Source organism: Miniopterus schreibersii, assembly GCF_964146895.1.
Source record: "Miniopterus schreibersii genome assembly, chromosome: 2".
Taxonomy (NCBI): domain Eukaryota; kingdom Metazoa; phylum Chordata; class Mammalia; order Chiroptera; family Miniopteridae; genus Miniopterus; species Miniopterus schreibersii.
The window spans coordinates 34999364-35018557 of record NC_138102.1 but is presented as its reverse complement, the minus strand read 5'-3'; the positions used below and the strand labels follow the sequence as shown (position 1 = coordinate 35018557).

The 19194-nt window shown below is 37.4% G+C and overlaps 1 protein-coding gene across 1 annotated transcript in view; it reads left to right on the top strand.

The window, feature by feature from the left end:
- The window catches only part of PCCA (propionyl-CoA carboxylase subunit alpha), a 312653-nt gene that overhangs the window by 28428 nt on the left and 265031 nt on the right, over nt 1–19194 (top strand). The window contains exons 5-6 of the mRNA XM_081127259.1: nt 15967–16080; nt 17877–17930. Of these exons, the coding sequence (XP_080983385.1) occupies nt 15967–16080; nt 17877–17930 (168 nt within the window). The remainder of the gene's footprint in view (nt 1–15966; nt 16081–17876; nt 17931–19194) is intronic.

The window sequence follows — 19194 nt, the reverse complement described above, 5'->3', positions numbered from 1 at the left end:
AGCTTGTTTAGTCACTCATTGGCTAGCTCTCGATCCCTAGCTCTAGCCAGTGTATCAGCCTTACTTGAGACAATTTTGTTTGCTACTTGCTGCTGCAACTTCTCAGTGGTTACAGTGGCAACTACTAAGTAGGACTAGCAAAGGGAGGAATTTAGTAGGCATCTTCAGGAAGATAAAAAGCTGCCTGAAGAAGGAAGATGGCAGTAGTGGATTTATATCTGATGTATTCATTTTAGGAAGAGAGGCTCCAACTCAGAGAAATACATCAGATATAAGTCTGTCATTGTCATCTTTAGTCATGCATATATTCAATATGTTTATTAAAAAGCGTTGTCTAGAGAGTGGGGTGTGGTCTGTCCAGTGGAGAATGTAGGCTTGGACTAAAGGCAGGAGCCTTGTCTTTGTATGTGAGAAACTGTTAGTCCAAATAAAACTGCAAATGAATAGTATTTTAAAATGTCTAATTTTGTAAACAACTGCTTAGTGGCTTCCAAGTCTTCCTGTGAGTTAATCATATATTAGTTTAGTTTCCAAGTCTATTATGTATTCCCCAAATAGATATTAGATATTTCAGTATAAGGGAATTTATAATTAAATATAGGGAAGTAATTTCAGTGAACTATTCCAATTAAGTGTTATAGATCCCAAGGCTACATTGATGAAATTCAGCTGGGATGTTCTACATAGGAGACAGCTGTTTCAAAACTATAAAAAACCTATTTGTGAAGGGTTTCATGTAATATTTCCTCTTAATAAAAAATATTTCTACATTTTTTTTAGTTTATTTTTTCTAAAACTTATTTTTGGGGAGGCAGTTTTAGGTTCACAGCAAAATTGAGAGGAAGCTAGAGATTTTTTTTTATACCTTCTGCCTCCACACATGAATAGACTCCCCATTATCAACATCCACTCTCAAGGTATATTTGTAGCAGTTTATGAACCTACATTGACATATCATAATTACCCAAAGTCCGTAGTTTACATTAGGGTTCACTCTTGGTGTACATTCTGTATGTTTGGGTAAATGTATAATGACACAGTTTACCCATTCACCTGCTGAAGGACATTTTGGTTGCTTCCAAGTTTCAGCAATTATAAATAAGGCTGCTGTACACATCAGTGTGCAGGTTTCTGTGTGGACATGCGTTTTCAATTCCTTCGGATAAATACCAAGGAGTGTGATTGCTGGATCATATGGTAAGAGTATGTTTAGTTTTGTAGGAAACCACCAAACTGTCTTCCAAAGTGGGTATACCATTTTGCATTCCTACCAGCACTGAATGAGAGTTTCTGTTGCTCTGTATCCTCTCTAGTTCTATCAGTGTTCTAGGTCCATAGTGTTACCTTGTTTAAATTTGCATTGCCCTGATCACATATCATGTGGAGTATCTTTTTGTATGCTTCTTTGCCACGTGTATGTCTTCATTGGTGAGATATCTGTTAACGTCTTTGGCCTATTTTTTTCTTATGGAGTTGTTTTCTATTTGGTGAATTTTAAGAGTTCTTTGTATATTTTGGGTAATAGTCCTTTATCAGATGTGTCTTTTGCATATATTTTCTTCTAGGCTGTGGTTTGTCTTCTCTTTCCCAGAAGTTTTTAATTTTAATCAAGTCCAGTTTTTCAATGATTTCTGTCATGGATTGTGCCTTTGGTGTTGTATCTAAATTAAAGTCCTTGCCATACATACCCAAGGTCATCTAGGTTTTCTCTTGTGTTATCTTCGAGGAGTTTTATAGTTTTGTGTATGTATTTATGTATGTATGTATGTATGTTTATTAATTTAGAGAGGGGGAAGAGAGAGAGAGAAGAGAGAGGGAGGGAGAGAGAGAGGGAGGGAGGGAGAGGGAGAAAAACATCGACATGAGTGAAGGCTACATTGATTGGTTGCCTCCTGCACATCCCCCGACTGGGGATCAAACCTGCAGCTAGGTATGTGTCTATGGGGCAATGCCCCAACCAGCTGAGCCACACTGGCCAGGGCTATAGTTTTGTGTTTTGTATTTAAGTCTTTGACCCATTGTAAACTAATTTTTGTAAAGGGTGTAAAGTTTGTTTGGATTCATTTTATTTCGCATGTAGATGTCCAATTTTATCAGCATTGTCTGTTGAAAAGGTTTTGTTTGCTTCATTGTATTGCCTTTGCTTTTTGATGAAAGATTGGTTGATTACATTTACAGGGATCTATTTTTGGGCCCTCAGTTCTATTTTATTAATCTTTCTGTTCTTTCACCAATACCGTGGTGTCTTGATCATTCTAGCTTTCATTCTAGCTTGATCATTCAACCTCTGGTAAGTCTTGAGGTTGAGTACTGTCAATCCTCCAACTTTGTTCTTCTCCTTTAATGTTTTGTTGGCTGTGTGGGTCTTTTTCCTCTCCATATAAACTTTAGAATAAGTTTGTTGATATTCACAAAATAATTTGCTGGGATTTTGATTGTATTTATTTATAGATAAGTTGGGAAGAACTGACATCTTCCTATCCATGAACATGGAATACGTCTCTGTTTATTTAGTTGATCTTTGATTTCATTCATCAGAGTTTTATAAGTTTCCTCATATAGATCTTGTATATATTCTGTTATAGCTATTTTATTTTTGGGTATGCTAATGCAAATGGTATTGTGTTTTAAATTTCAAATCTCACTTGTTCATTGTTGGTATACAGGAAAACAATTGACTTTTTAAATATTAATCTTGTATCCTGCAGTTTTTAACAATCAGACTTGTCCACACTGAGCTTTCAGCAATTTATAAATTACCTTTGAGGTTTTCCTGCCCTGGCACTGGCTCCTAAGGCAGTTTCTGCTCATGAATCTCTGCTCTGACAAAGGATGATTGCCTGTTTGCAATCTTGGGTGCCATGGTTTGCCCTGTGTCCTCACCTCTCTTACAGATCCAAGAACAGTTGTTGCTTTTTCAGTCTTTACTGCTTTTTACTTGTTAGGACAGAGTGGTCACTTCTTAGCTCTTTTACATGTGGAATTGGAAGTCACAGGTACAATTTGCGGGGGGAGGTTTAAAATTTTATTTTAAATAGAATATTATAACTTGTATAACAAAACTTACAGTTTTAACCCTTTTTAAGTATACAGTTCAGTGACATTAAGTATTCATAGTTTTCCAAGATGAAAAGATTATGGAGATGAATAGTGGTGATGGATACACATATCAATTTTAAAGTAATATGATTTACTTTTTGGCAGTGTTTTAAGGTTTTCTAACAGATTTATCTATCCTTACAATATTTTATTAGCTTGCATTGTATAGGTTTGTAGGTAGTGATAGATATCCAACATTTAATAAGTTACTGACCAAGCACATACTCTGTGAAGGTCCCACATCTTTTCTTTCTTTCTTTTTTTTCAATCCTCACCAGAGGACATGCTCATTGATTTTAGAGAGAGAGAGGGAGAGAGACAGATGGACCAATACATCGATGTGAGAGAGAAACATTGATCCATTGCCTCCTGTACTCACCTTGGGATGATGCTCCAACCAACTGAGCCACACAGGCCAGTGCCCACATCTTTTGATTCTGATCCCAGAGGTTAAGGGGCCAGTCCCACAAGACCACCCCCATTTCAGATGCTAGTCTCAAGTCTTCGGTTGTCACCTGTATTTTTGAACTAACTAGCTATAAATCAGGTTCCACAATCCCCTCCTCAGGTTTGATAATTTGCTCTAATGGCTCATAGAACTCAGGGAAACACTTTACTTTCATTTATTGGATTATCATAAACAGTATTATAGAGGATATAAATGAATAGCCACATGAAGAGGTCCATAGATCAAGGTCTGGAAAATTCCCTATCATGGGAGTTTCTGTCCTGTGAAGTTAGGTGTACCTGGCATGTGGATGTGTTCACCAGCCCAGAAGCTCTCCAAACCTTGCTGATGAGGGTTTTTATGGAGGTACCAGTATGTGGCATGACTGATGAAATCATTCACTATTGGTGATTATTAACTCAGTCTCCAGCCCTTCTCTCCCTTGAGATGGGGAATTGGGCTGAAAGTTCCAATTCTAATCAAACCTTCTTTCTGATGACCAGCCCCCATTTGAAGCTATCTAAGGGTCCTGAAGCTATCTAAGGGTCCCCAGCCACCAGTCATTTTATTGCCATACAAGAAAACACTCTTACCACTCCTGAGATTCGAAGGATCTTAACAGCTCTTGTGGTAGGAACTGGGGTCAAAGACCAGATATTAGGACAAAAGATGCTCCTACCACCTCTATCTCTCAGGAAATTATAAGGATTTGAGGAGCTCTGTGTCAGAAACTGGGGCAGAGACCAAATGTATGTTTCTTATGTCACAAACAAAAAAAAATATTGGAGATACTTACCCACCCTCTTGGGACTGTAGTTTCACTGATGGAGAAGAATGTTTCTTCCCTGAATGTTCTGCCACCTGCTGTTGTAACCATTGAATTACTTCAAGGCTAGGGCACAAAATAAATGAGCTTCAAAACAAAACAAAACAGAACAACCCTCCCACCCAAACCCAACAGCCTTGGGAGATTCTGCAGTGTTGGAAGTGTTAGGAGCTCCCTTTTCTTCTTGAGTTGGAAGTATAGGGCTTCTCCTGGAGTTTTCTGTCAGTACCCGAATGTCTACTCTGGGTATTATGCTTTGTTCATTAGGCAGGGGGACCATGGAGGAAAGGAAAATGCTGAAACTCACTTCTGGTTTATGGTAATTTGAATTCTGTTCTCCCTCGATCTGCCTGCTATTATTGTCTTTTCAAAGTTTGTAAATAGGTGATTCATTTGTTCTGTTCAGGTTTCACAGTTACATTCAGTGGGACAGACAGGGTGAAATATGCTTATTCCTTCTTACCTGCAATTAGAATGGCCACTGTGTTTCTTAAAACAACTTTGGGGAGGATTAAAGATGGCAGCAGACTGAGGGGAAGCTACACTGACACTCTCCCAGGACCAAACTGGAATTACAACTAAAATATAGAAAAACCATCCTCAATAATCAATTGCAACTGAAGACGAGCTGGAGAGCACCCTCATAACCAAGGACAAAAAATGGAGACCTCATAGAGACTGGTAGGAAGTGGTGTGAGAGGGCTGTCTGGGCTCCCACAGGCAGCAGCTGAAGGTCTTGAGGGATATCTCAGCTGTGAGGGGTTCCCACTGACAACTCTGGGGCCTAAACCCCAAGCTGGGCTTCCCAGCCCAGAGCACCAGAACTGAGAAAGGTGCCCACATAACATATGGTTGTGAAAAGCAGCTGGGTTTCTGTCTGCCAGGGAGAGGGCTGGAAAGCAGGCACCTTCTTAAAGAGTCAATGCACAAAGTTTTATGTGCAGCCACTCGCCTTGGGCCCCAGCAGAGGGAGGACAGAGTGGACTGGAGCTGTGTGAGGAGAATCTAGGGTTGTGGGCTCTGGAGCTAGAGCTCAGAGGGCACCCCTTTGGATTCTTGTGCCAAGTCATTGCCCCATACTGCAGAGGACATCTTTCTCAGGCAGACATTTACCTTCCAAATAGCTTTTGCCTGAGGGGGAAGCAATTGTCCCACCCTGCTGGAAAACTTCTTGCCCTACCCTGTGGAATTTCTGTAGCCTCAGGCTCCTTAAGACAATCAGATTAATCAGCCTGCAGGCCGAGGCAGACCTCAGAGTGCCCTTGAGTCTTTGCGTCATCTGCTTCTGGACCTGGGCCTTGGAAAAGCAGACTTTGGTATGCATCTTGGTCGTGTCCAAATGCACCTACCCCCAACAGAGGGAACCTCAAGCTGTGGGTTGTTGATAGCTCCAAACAGGGTACTCAAGGCTAGTGACAAACAGTGTCTAAAATTGGCCTGCACCAGAGACCTTCCAAAAAGGCGCAGGGTCCTAGCAGGCCTACCTAATACATAGAAACAAACCCAAATAGGCAGCCAAAATGAGGAGAGACAAAAGCCCCGAATGAAAGAACAAGAGAAGTCTCCAGAAAAAGAGCTAAGTGAAATGGAGATGAGCACTCTATCAGATACAGAGTTCAGAATTTTGATTGTAAGGATGCTCAACAGCATGAAAAAAAGATACAGAAACTGAAAAATGACCAGTCAGAAATGAAGAATGACATAGCAGAAATAAAGAATACATTGGCAGGAGTAAATAGCAGATTAGAGGAAACTGAGGATCAGATCAACAATCTGATCAGATCAAATTAGAAGACAAGGTAGAAAAAATCAGTCAGAGATTCAAAAAGAAAAAAGAATTAAAAACAGAAGGACAGTTTAAGGCAGCTGTGGGACGTGAAATATAACAATACTTGTATCATAGGAGTGCCAGAAGAGGTTGAAAGTAAGCAAGGTTAGAGAACCTGTTTGAAGAAATAATGGCAGAAAACTTCCCTAACCTGGTAAAGGAAAAAGTCACACAAGTTCAGGAAGCACAGAGAGTCCCAAGCAAAAAGAATCCAAAGAGGCCCGTGCCCAGACACATCATAATTAAAATGCCAGAAATTTAAGACAATATTAAAGGCAGCAAGAGAAAAACAATCTCCCATAAGGCTTTCAGCTGACTTCCTATCAGAAACTCTACAGGCCAGAAGGGAATGGCATGAAGTATTCAAGGTAATGCAAAACAAGGATCTATCCAGCAAGGCTATCCTTCAATATAGATGGTGAAATAAAGAGCTTCCCAGACAAAAAAAGGCTAAAGGAGTTTATCACCACCAAACTAGCATTGCAGGAAATGTTAAAGGGACTGCTGTAATCAGAAGTAGAAATAAAAGCATTACAAAAAACATTAAAAGGACTACTGTAATAATAAGTAATAGAGAGAGAAACATAGGTCGTTATTTATTGCCATTTTAATTCTTTATGCCTATCAATAATAATGTTAAGGACTTTAAGGGAGAGATCAACAGCAATACAGTCATAGTAGGGGACTTTAACATCCCACTGACTTCACTGGATAGACCTTCCAGACAAAAAGTCAACAGAAACAGTGACGCTAAATGGCACACTAGATTAGATGGATTTAATTGATATTTACAGAACATTTCACCCCAGAGTTGCAGAATATACATTCCTTTCAAGTGCACATGGGTCATACTCAAAGATAGACCACATGTTAGGACAGAAAACAAGTCTCTACAAGTTCAAGAAGATTGAAATCATATCAAGCATCTCAGATCACAGTGGCATGAAATTAGAAATCAACTACAGTAAAAACATTCAAAAGCATTCAAACACATGGAGGCTAAATAGCATGTTACTAAACAATGAATGGGTTACCAGTAAGATCAAGAAAGAAATAAAAAACTTCCTGGAAACAAATTAAAATGAACACACGACAACCCCAAATCTATGGGACACAGAGAAAGCAGTTCTGAGAGGGAAATTCATAGCACTACAGGCCTACCTCAAAAAGCAAGAAAGATTTTTAGTAAACTATCTAACCCTACAACTTAAAGAATTAGAAAGCTCCCTTGTGAAGCCTTCTGGACCAGGGCTTTTCTTTGCTGGGAATTTTTTTTATTGCTGCTTCAATTTCATCAGTTGTTACTAGCCTATTCAGGTTTTCTGATTCTTCCTGATTCAGTTTTACATGATCTCACTCGTATGTGGCATCTAATAAACAAAATAGACTGAGGAACAAAATAGATCCAGAGACACAGAAGCATGGAACAGACTGATGAATTTCAGTGGGAAGGCAGGGGTGGGTGGGTGGGGAGAGATTAATCAAAGAACTTATATGCATATATGTATAACCCATGGACACAGACAATAGTGTGGTGAGGGGAGGGTGGTTTCGAGGTGGAGGGGATATCTAATACTTTCAACAAAGATAAATTAAAAAAAAAACTGTGGGAAGGAATGTGATGCAGCTGAATGGGTGTTTGTATCTTATATATTACACTATTGTATAATTATGGGAAGAGTTTGATTAGATAACATGGGAGGAAAGGAAAGAGGTTTCTATTGTTGACAGCATTACTTGTTAAGCTTCCTCTGAGATTAGTGAGAGAGAAAGTTGAGTGTTTATACCTAATTGCTTGGAATGGCCCAACTGCAGCAACCTGCTGTCAATGATGGAGTATAGAACATTCCTCCTATGAATGTTACTTGTTTTCATAGAAAATTAACCAGGGAGTCGGTGGTTCTCAATGTTTAAGTCCCAACTCTTTACTGTGGCATTCAAGATTCCTTTTAACCTGGTTCCTTCTACTCAGTCATTCTCTTTCACCTTTCTCTCCCATCAGTGCCTCCTTATACACCTTAATTTCAAGCCATTTCACAGATTTCTAAATAGGCTGGGGCCCTTCACATTTCTACAGGGTTTTTTTTTTTTTTTTTTTTTAAAGAATAGTTTGATTTTTAGAGAGAGAGGAAAGGAGAGGGAGAAAGAAACATTGATGTGAAAGCGTAACATTGGCTGCCTCCTGCATGCCCCCTACCAAGGATCAAGCCCACAACCCAGGCATGTGCCTTGACCAGGAGTCAAACTGGCAACATTTTGGTGCACATGTTGATATCCAACCAACTGAGCCACACTGGCCAGGGCACACTTCTACAATTTTGAATGTGCTTTTTCTCTGTTGTTAATTCCCTTCTCACTTTTTTCCATTTATTAGAAATCCAATTTTGTATTTCATTAACCGATTCTTCACAAAACCATTTTCTATAATGTGAAGTACTTTAAGGGAGAGATCAACCGCAATACAGTCATAGTAGGGGACTTTAACATCCCACTGACTTTTCTTTGTGATTAGTATTTGTCATTTGTACTGGACTGAACTTGTGGAGGGGAGGGGGCTGTGATTTGTGTGTCTCTTTATATCCTGCTATAGCAGAGTGCCTGTGATAAGTGTTGGAATGTGTCAAGGAAGGGAGAAGGAAGTGTTCAGGGTTTATTTAATGGTAAAGAGATATGGTGGGTAGAACATAGAATATTTGAATTAAAAAGAGTAGAAAGCAGAGACCAGAATGGTATAAATGGAATCAGGAACTCATGGTTTTAGGGAAATGTTTTGATTACTTTGAGTTGTGTAAATAATACTCAGATATTCGTTTTCTTGGGCTTTCTATTATATACAAGTTTTGTTTTGGTGGGGTAGCTTTTCCTCTAGTTTTTTCTGTCCACAGAGCCAGCTGCCACTTCTGTTAAAGTAGGATTTGTCTATATTTTGTTGTCCAGATTTTGAATCCATTTCTTTATTCTTTCACATAGAAAAGACATGCCAGTAGCTGCACCAAGCATTCTTTCAGAAAAGTTAGATTTTAAATAAAAGACAAGTAGTTACAGCCTTATTAAACTATTTTCTTCCTTGTAGATTACCAGGAACTTTCAGCAGAGAGGAGCATTTGAGTGGTTGATTTTGTTATTTTTAATACCCATCTGAAGCTCTTGGTGAGAAACCAACAAATCATATACCATAAATCAAGGGTTTTTATGACTTTTGTGAACCCAGTAGCAATATTGGATAATTTGGGAAATGGAATCTATGGTTAGAATGCCAGCTTTTAGAGTTTCTCTGAATGGGTTGATAAGTAGTAGAATAGATACTATGAGAAAGGTACCCACCATTAAAATGCATAGCTAGAGGAATGGTAACATGTGTTACCTACAGGAGGTTGCATTTATGGTTGTAAGTTAAAAACTGTGTGATCACTTTCACGCACCCATTTTTATGCCAGATTAGATTCTCAATTAGGGTTTGTTGATGTCTTTCATGACAATCCTAAAACTGTTTCATTTTAGAAAACTAAATTATTGTTCACAATTTTTAAATTTTTAATTAAAATAAAAATACACGTGCTATTTTTTCCTGGTAAGAAATGCAAACTTTAAAAAAGTCCTCTAATTCAGGCTGGTGGGATGAGTTAGACTTTGCTTCCTGTTCTAAATTCCCAGGGAAGAGAAACACTTAAAACAAACAAAAGAAAAATAGCAAACCAAAATTCTGATGGAAAATGGAGGGGGGAATGTGGTCCTGAAAATGATAAAGAATTTCTGGAAGATAGATAGGAGAAAGGATCATTCAGTAGAAAACCCCAGTCTAAAACATGGCTGCAAAAGGTGGGAGCAGCTCCAGGGGAGAAAGATCCACAGCAGGAAGGGGGACCTGGGGCAACTGATGGGATGTCCGGTTAGGAAACCTCATTAAGACCATCCAACTAGGTGATTCCTCCATGAAAAGTGTCCAGCAGGGAGAATGGTTGGTAAACTGGTAGAGCCATGTCTTGGCATTCTTTGGTAGTTAAAGAGAATGAGGTAGATCTCTATATATTGACAGAGGACATCTCTAAGACATATACAAGATTGAAGGAGAACTTGCAGAATGACATATACAGCATAATAATGCTATTAATGGTTTAAAAATCCCACACTAAAATATTTTATATTTTTATGGTTACATACATTATATGAAAGTGTAGACCAGGGGTTCTTGACAGTGGCACTATTGACCTATTGACCCCCCCCTCTAATTCTGCCATCTATAATTAATTGTGAATAAATGTGTCATGGTGCTACACATTTAGTTTTACGAAGTTAAATCAAAGCAAATGTAGTATTTACTAACATAAAAAAATCATAATTTGCTAGGATTCAAATTACATTTCTAGAAAGGATGTGCCAGAAGGCTAGTCTGTTGACATTTATATGTCTCTTGAGACTTTAGACACTTTGTATAAAATAGAGAGAAGGGTTCTTCCCCCCCCCCCCCCCCGCTTACAAATAGGATTTTATCTGATTGTTTGAAAATTACTTTTTCCAGTTCTTCAAACCATGATTGATGCAGTTGGCATTCCTTTCTTTAACTTTTCAATCTGTAAGGGTAATTTGTGTCTGTCGGTAATGCTAGAGAATTTGGTTAGATTTGGTGAATACTGAAGCCCGGTCAGATTGTGTGACACTGCTGTTCTTAGGCCAGGAGCACATTTAATCTTTATTTTGTCATCCTTCCAGTGTCTGCATTGAAGGATATCACGAGGAAAGCTCAAATATTCATGGTCATGGTAAATAATGCCCACGTGATTGCAGATCTTGTCGAAGTGATAGATTTCAAAAGATCTCCCAGCATGAAAACAACTTCAGAGTTGCTTGTCTTCCCTGTCTTTTCTCAGTCTGTACTTAGAATAAAAGGTATTTAAAAACTTTGACCCAGATCTGGTCTAACCTTTTTAACTAGTACAGACTAAGATCCAATCTATTTGATAAGGATAGAAACCAAGCACAGTATCTTTTCAGCATATCTTAGGCATCTAATGGACTAATAGGAAATATTCCACAAATCCAAAGTTATAAATTCTGGCACAATTTTTAATCTATCTATATCCAAGTATTTAAATTCATTTTTAAGACATCAATAAGGATGATACATTTTTTTTCAGTTCTGTAAGTTGAAAAACACACCCTGATACAAGTAATATTTTTCTTTTTCTTTTCTTTTTTCTTTAAAAAATATATCTTTATTGATTTCAGAGAGAGGAAAGGAGAGGGAGAGATAGAAACATCAATGATGAGAGAGTCATCGATCAGCTGCCTCGAGCCTGCAACCCGGGCATGTGCCCTGACCCGGAATCAAACCCCGATCGCCTGGATCCTAGGTTGATGCTCAACTGCTGAGCCATGCCTGGCTGGGCAATATTTTTCTTTTTAAAGTATAAAATTGTTCAAAATATAAAATTAAATGCTTGAGGAAGAAACTAATAATTTTTAAAAATCTCTACTGGAAACTTGCCTATTTAAAAAGAAAATCTTTAGCCGAGGATATTTTTTCCATTGCTTTTCAGAGGGAGTAAGAGGGAGGGATGAGGAGAGGGGGGAGAGAGAAAGAGAGAGAAACATCGATGTGAGAGAGAGACATCAGTTGGTTGTCTCCTGCCCGAGCCCCAACTGGTCGGGGTTTGAGCCTGCAGCTGAGGTACATGCCTGTGACTGGAATTGAACCCAGGACCCTTCAGTCTGAGGGCCAACGCTCTGACCACTGAGCCAAAATAGATAGGGTGGAAACTCTCCTATTGGAAAAGTTTATGAAGACTGACTACTTTAATTTGAATCTTAGTATTTAAATTTTTTTCTTTTTGAAACTAGCCAGCAATATCCTAGTCAATTGATTAGTTTACCTTGGTTTAAACTTTCCATGATTGTCATATATATACCACTGAACTATATAAAAAGGAATTTATATTTTTCAAGATGTTGAAATTTTTGAAACATAAAAACATCTAGTCAGCTTAGTCAAGTAAATAAGTCATTCAGAAAAGCATCTGTAGTGCTTGAATAGTTTCAGGTAAAGAAATCACCTCACACATTTAGTACAACAATAACAGCAAAATTGAAATTGAGTTTCAGAAGTTTTTCCAACGATCCTTTCACAGTTGACTCATTCATGTCTCCTTGGGAACTGAGACAGCAGAGGATTCTAGTGTTTTCTATCAAATGGCTTTGCCCAGCATTTTTGCTTGTACCAACCCTGGACTAGACTGTGCAGTTGTTGAACTTCTCTACCCTAAAGTAAGGTTTGTTTCTGGGAAATAGAAGAACGGAAATCAACTAGCCCTTTAGAAACAGCTGTGTTTTGCCTTTCTTTGTAAAGTCCATAAGCAGTCTTGACCTGCTTTTGATGTTTAATTTATTTGAGTGTTTACTCAATCAATATTAACCATCTCCTAAAATACATTAGGCTTTGAGCTACATTCTCAATATGATTACAAGCAGTTTGTGATAACAGGAAAAAATGTTTATTATGATGTTAAACAAAAGGATGCAACATTACATATGCAGTATGGTTACAAAAGTATATTTAGAGAAAAGACTGGAAGGAAATAAGTCAAAGTACAATTAGGATTCTCCTTTTTACTTTTTGATACATGTTTATTGTAGAAATTTTGGACATATAAATATACACATGTATGCATGTATATATCTTATTTCTTTCCCCCCCATATAACCCTCAGTTCCCATATGTGTTGCTATGATTGGAGAAGCTTTAATTTTGTGTAGTTAGACTTCTACTACACAGACAATGGCTTAACAATGAAAGTTATTAAATTTCTATTTAATTATACATATGAGTTAAGCTTTTAGCACATGACACTGTGCTGGGGGAGATTAAAAAAAAAAGAACTTAAGACACAGTTTCAGCCTAGCAGGACCTTATGATATCAAGGAGGAGAATATATAAATTATAACAGACATAATCTGTAAAGCAGTCTAAGTGACATTGCTGGCAGGATGTGATTAAATGCCAAAATTTGTGTTAAGTCCTATTGGAGTTCCAGTTAATGGAGATGAAGCTGAAGTACTTGGGAAAGACCTAGTAGTAAAGGTGAAACTTTAAGTGCATTTTTAATAATAGGTAATACTGGAGGGAAATAAAATGTATACAGAATAGTGTGGATTTAACTTTAAATAAAGACTTTATCCCCACCTGGTTAATGCGTTTTTCTTTCTTTTTCTTTTTTATATGTTTGTTTGTTTTTTAAATCCTCACCCGAGGGTATTTTTTCCATTGCTTTTCAGAGAGAGGGAGGGTGGGGAGAGAAACATCATGATGAGAGAGAGACGCCAATTGGTTGCCCCCACTCACTCCCTGACCAGGGCCAGGGATCGAGCCTGCAACCTAGGTACGTGCCCTTGGCCCGAATTCAACCCAGGGACCCTTCAGTCCATGGGCCAGCACTCTAACCACAGAGCCAAACTGGTTAGGGCTTTTTATGTTTTTATTGATTTATTATTTTTCGAGAGAGAGGAAGGGAGAGCGATAGAGATAGAAACATCGATGGAGAGGAATTTCATCAATCAGCTGCCATCTGCATGCCCCCTACTGGGGATGGAGCCTGCAGCCTGGGCATGTGCCCTGACCGGGAATCAAACCAGTGACCACTTCGTTCCTGGGTCGACCCTCAACCACTGAGCCAAACCAGCTGGGCCCAACACTCTTTATTGAGTAGACTAGCTTTACCCCATTGTATATTCTTACCTCCTGTGTTGAATATTTGACCGTGAAGGTGTGGATTTATTTTTGGGTTTTCTTTTCTCTTCCAATGATGTATATGTTTGTTTTTATGCCAGTACTGTGGTGTTTTGATTACTATGGCCTTGTAGTATATTTTGATATCAGGTAGTGTGATTCCTCCAACTTTGTTCTTCTTTCTCAAGATTGCTGTGGCTATTTGGGGTCTTTTGTGGTTCCATTAAAATTTTTGGAATATTTGTTCTAGTTCTGTGAAATACGCCATTGTTATCTTGATAGGAATTGCATTGAACCTATAGATTGCTTTGGGTAGTATGGACATTTTAATGATGTTAATTCTTCCTGTCCATGAACTTGTTACATGTTTCCACTTATTTGTATCTTCTTTAATACATTTTTGGTTGAATTTATTCCAGGTGTTGTTTTTTGTTGTTGTTTGTGTGGGGTTTTTTTTGATGCAATTGTAAATGGGATTGTTTTCTTAGTTTCCCTTTCTGATAGTTCATTATTGGTATATAAAAATGCAACTGATTTCTGGATATTTATTTTGTATCTGCTACTATACTGAATTCATTTATCCATTTTAGTAGATTTTTGGTGGAATCTTTATGGTTCTTTATATATATAGTATCATGCATCCTTTTTTAAGGGATTGTTTAGTATTCAGTTCCCTCCTCATAGGAAAAACCCCAACCCACAGTTACAGCAACAAAATGCTGCTAATAGGATCTGAACTGGCACAGGGTAGTAGACGAGTTTGGGAATAAACAAGGCAAAGACAACCACAAGGAAAGGAGTGCCTTGCTTTGCCCCTGGGAATATTTCGGATCCCTTTGTGAGTATTGCTGCCTTTCCTTGAAGTGGATGTTTTTAAAGAAATTGCAAATATGTATTTGAGTATATTAAGATATTGATCTGTAAATCTTCCTGCAGGTATCTTTTACCATTTAGTACATAATAAAGTTTTTTACTTAATTGGAAAATACGTGTTGAGTTGATAAAGAGAAACCTGTTTTCTAAAAGATGACTTTCTTGTTTTACTTTTTTGTAGATCTCATTTAAAACAAAGTGCTTCTTTAAAAATTATTTCACAACTGAGGCAGCAAGCAAAAGTATTTGCCAACTTTTGGTGGGGTAGTAGGGTGAATCACAATTGTCTAACTATATGTATGTAGTCCAGTTTTTATATACGCCTTGCAAATAAATTGAAACTGATTGGGAGTTTCTTAAATTGGAAAACTGTTGGGAAAAGCCATTTCAAAAATATGAATGGCTTCATCATTTTAAAACAGTAGATTTCTTTTAGAAGTAAACAGGTTACTCTTTTTGGTATTGAATGCCTAGCCTGTATTAAGCAAAAATAGATTTAAAACATTGTAGATTGAGTTGTATTAAAAATGGAGCATATATTTCTGACTTTTTAGGTAGATTTAGGACTTAATGCACATATCAGTTTTTTAAGGAATAAAGGTAAAATGGATGAGTATTCAATGTGAGAGTATTTAAATGATTGTCAAGATTTTCTGGTTCATGTGTGGTGATACTGAACTCTGTAGTCCCGGGCTTTAATTTGTGCCTGGTGCTGACCCGTTGTTGTGCAGGGACACTCACTGCATCCCTTCCTTCAGTCCCTCTAATTATCCCCACTTCTGGGGGAGCTTGCTTAGAATTGGGCATGAGTGCTTGTTATTAAAATATTGGACTGCCCTGGCTCCATGTAACAGGGTAGTTCTCATAGAAGATTTATGTGTAGCGGATCCAAATCGGAGGCTGTAGTTTGCTGTGATTTTACTTAAATTTGTAGGGAACATTTTGGCAGTTATTTAGTTACACAGTGGATCAGGCTCGTATTAAATGAAATCCTGGTTAATATAGTTCCTGAGCTTATTTGTCCCATTGTTGTTTTTTAGTGCATATTCAAAAAGAGATCTGACTACAGAAGTGATATGTGAAACAGTCATTGCAATGTTGTGTATATTTGCAGATGATGTTAGTTCTGTTTTGCTGGGAGCAGCTGCTAACACGGAGATTTGTGTCTTCAGGTTCACGTGAAGATGGCGGACGAGGCTGTGTGTGTTGGCCCAGCTCCCACCAGTAAAAGCTACCTCAACATGGAGGCCATCCTGGAAGCCATTAGGAAAACCGGGGCCCAAGCTGTGAGTCTGAACGAATCTATCTGCTGCAGCTGTTTCATATGTACTGAGCAGAAAGCTAGAGTTTGTATCTTAAAAAAGAAAAAAAAAATGAGAGAATGATTGAAAATGCTGTTGCAATTGGTCATGTCACATGAGTTAAATGTGGCCGAATTTGCTACTGGAAATCAAAGGCTTTGTGGCATCTGGCAGTGTTGGTTGCTGATCCTGCAGGTGGCTGCTGGATTCAGCTTTCACACCAGGGAGCAGTTTCAGTTCATTTCCAAATTTGCTAGGGGAAAAAAAAAATCCCAATTAGTTTTGAGTATTAACCCTTTCAAGGTAATAAGAGCATTAAAAACAATTCTGCATTATAAACAGGATTCAAAATACCCCAGTTTAAACTGTTTTAATCACTTAAAAATTATGTACACCTAGTTGTACTTCCAGAAATATAAACAATATAATTGGTAATGCTTTTAGTTTGATCATGTCAGTAGGATACATATAACTTACATGGAGAAATAAATAATTCTCCCCACCCCCAGTTCTGTTTGAGTGAAGTGGAATCTAAGGAAGGACTGGTGTCTGATACCAGAAATAGTGTTTTGTTTTTGTTGTTGTGTGTTTTTATATCAGCACTAATTTACATATAATGTTAAAACTATGCAGAGTTATCTCTAAAATTGAATGGAAGCAGCAATTCCAGCAATTAACCTGGAGTGCTTCACATTTCTTTTGAAAGAAATGGATGTTTAAATAAGCTGAATTTATGAACCCATATTATGAATGTTTACAGTTTATTAGCAGAGTTAATGAAAGCAAAACTTTTAACTCTAGCTTGTCAGAATGTGATGTTTAGTTGAATGTTGATATAAAATGACATTGGTGGAGTGAAACTGTTATCCTGTGCTGTGGTAATTTAAATTATTCTGTTCCATGTTTATAAAGCTTGATTCAGAATTTAAAAATCTTGGATGTGTAGCTACTTCTAAATTATGATACTGACCTCTTTCCTTATAGCAGAATCCTTTTATTGGAAACATTCAGTACTGACTGATAGCAGAGTAGCTAAATTTATGTTTGGCCAATGTGGTAGAGGCAAAAATCACTTGATTAGAACAGGATAGTGTAATGAGACTGTAGCAATGTGGCTTGCATAGCAGAGCATAAAGAAGTGGTGAATGTCTAAGTGGAGTGAGGAGGAAAAGAAGAGTAGCTATTAGAAGAAAAAAGCATTCAGAATACAAAAAAAAAGTATAAACCAAATTTCCATTTTAGATTTGACAGAAACTGCTCATTGAGTAGTGGCTGAGTACATTAATGTTCTCAGGAGTAAAATACATTAGTTGGCTTGTAACCAGGATTTTGGAAAGTAGCAGTTCCTGGTACTGTAAAAAAAGGGAATTAAAAGTTTTCAAATCTATCTTGCAAAAGATTTCCTTTAACGTAATTCTTTGATCTACCAGGTATTAGAAAATTCTTCAGACTTGTGGCCAAGGTAAGCCTCAAAAAATAGGGAGAGTAGGAGTTGGGTTGAATAGGTAGTCAAATGCCGGTGGACAGGAAGACGTGGAGGCAGGTGGCTCTGATGGTAGTTAGGACTAAGGTAGTGTGCCTGAAGTGATTGTAAAATAGGCAGTACCTTGGAATTTGAGAGTCTGTACTCAGTAATGTGCATTGGAGCTGATCACCATGTGAGGGCAGGAAACTTACTCAGGGGCGTTTGAACAGTAAATCCATGACTGCACTCTACATTTTACTTACCAGGGTTTTACAATATGATAAAATTAAAAGTGTTTTTTGTTTTCATTTCTAAGGTACATCCAGGTTATGGATTCCTTTCAGAAAACAAAGAATTTGCCAAATGTTTGGTAAGTTTGTAATGAACCAGAAACTGTTAATTTCTATTTCAGAAAGCAGTATAATGGTGTTGCTTTTGTACATATGGATAGTGGTGAATTAGAGAATCTTAACTGACCGAACAATTCTTTGAAAATAGTTTGTGAAAAGTTGAGAGTTTATTTCGTAACCTGTCTTGATTTCAAGAGTAAAAATGGAAAAGTTATAAAATCACCATTAATTACACCTAATGAAGGACACCTAGTTTATTATTGCATGGACTTTGACTTTTTTTTTTTAGAAAGTGGTTTCTTTTTTTTTAATATATTTTTTTATTGATTTCAGAGAGAGGAAAGGAGAGGGAGAGAGATAGAAACATCAATGATGAGAGAGTCATTGATCGGCTACAGCCCACAACCCAGGCATGTGCCACGACTGGGAATTGAACCCCGATCTCTTGGATCCTAGGTCGACGCTCAACTGCTAAGCCACGCCCGGCTAGGCGGACTTTGACTTTTAAATTTAAAAACTTCAGAGTTTTAACTAAATATGTCAGGGAGTCCAGTGATTTTATTAATTATTATACCATGAGATTGGAATGTGAAGCCAGAATAAGATGCTGTTTTTTCCATTTTTTTGCATATTGTGGCATTTAAGATCATATCTTATAACATTCTCTATTTTGGGAAAAGTTTTATTACGATCTGAGTATGCTCTTGATACAACCATCCTGGTTAGGTGAATTAACCTTTATTTGCTATCTGATTTTCCAGGTATATTTATAATTGCATTCAAGATGGTACTGAAACCTTAGTTTTCAGACACTAAAATATGATTATGAATAATATTTCAAAAAGCTCATTAGATCAATTATTCTAGGTATTAAATTCTCTTAATTTATTTTTCTGATATGTTATACTTTGTTTCTGTGGTATACTTGTATTTTGTTCTGCCATGGATTCAAATTATTTATGAATGTAATCATTTTCTAGATACAATTTTCACTTAAAATCTATAATTTAATTTGGAACAGTTCTTAAGGTCATAGAGTTCTTTCTTAGAATTACCTATTTTAACCAGTTTACTTTATTGATTAAAAATTAAGGCCTGAAGAATATATAGTTAATAATATTGTAATAATTATGTATGGTGCCAGGTGGGTACTGGAAATATTAGAAGAATACTTTGTAAAGTATATGATTGTCTAACCACTATGCTGTACACCTGAAACTAGTACAAAATAATATTGAATGTAGACTGTAATTTAAAAATAAAATAAAATAGGAAAACCAGAAA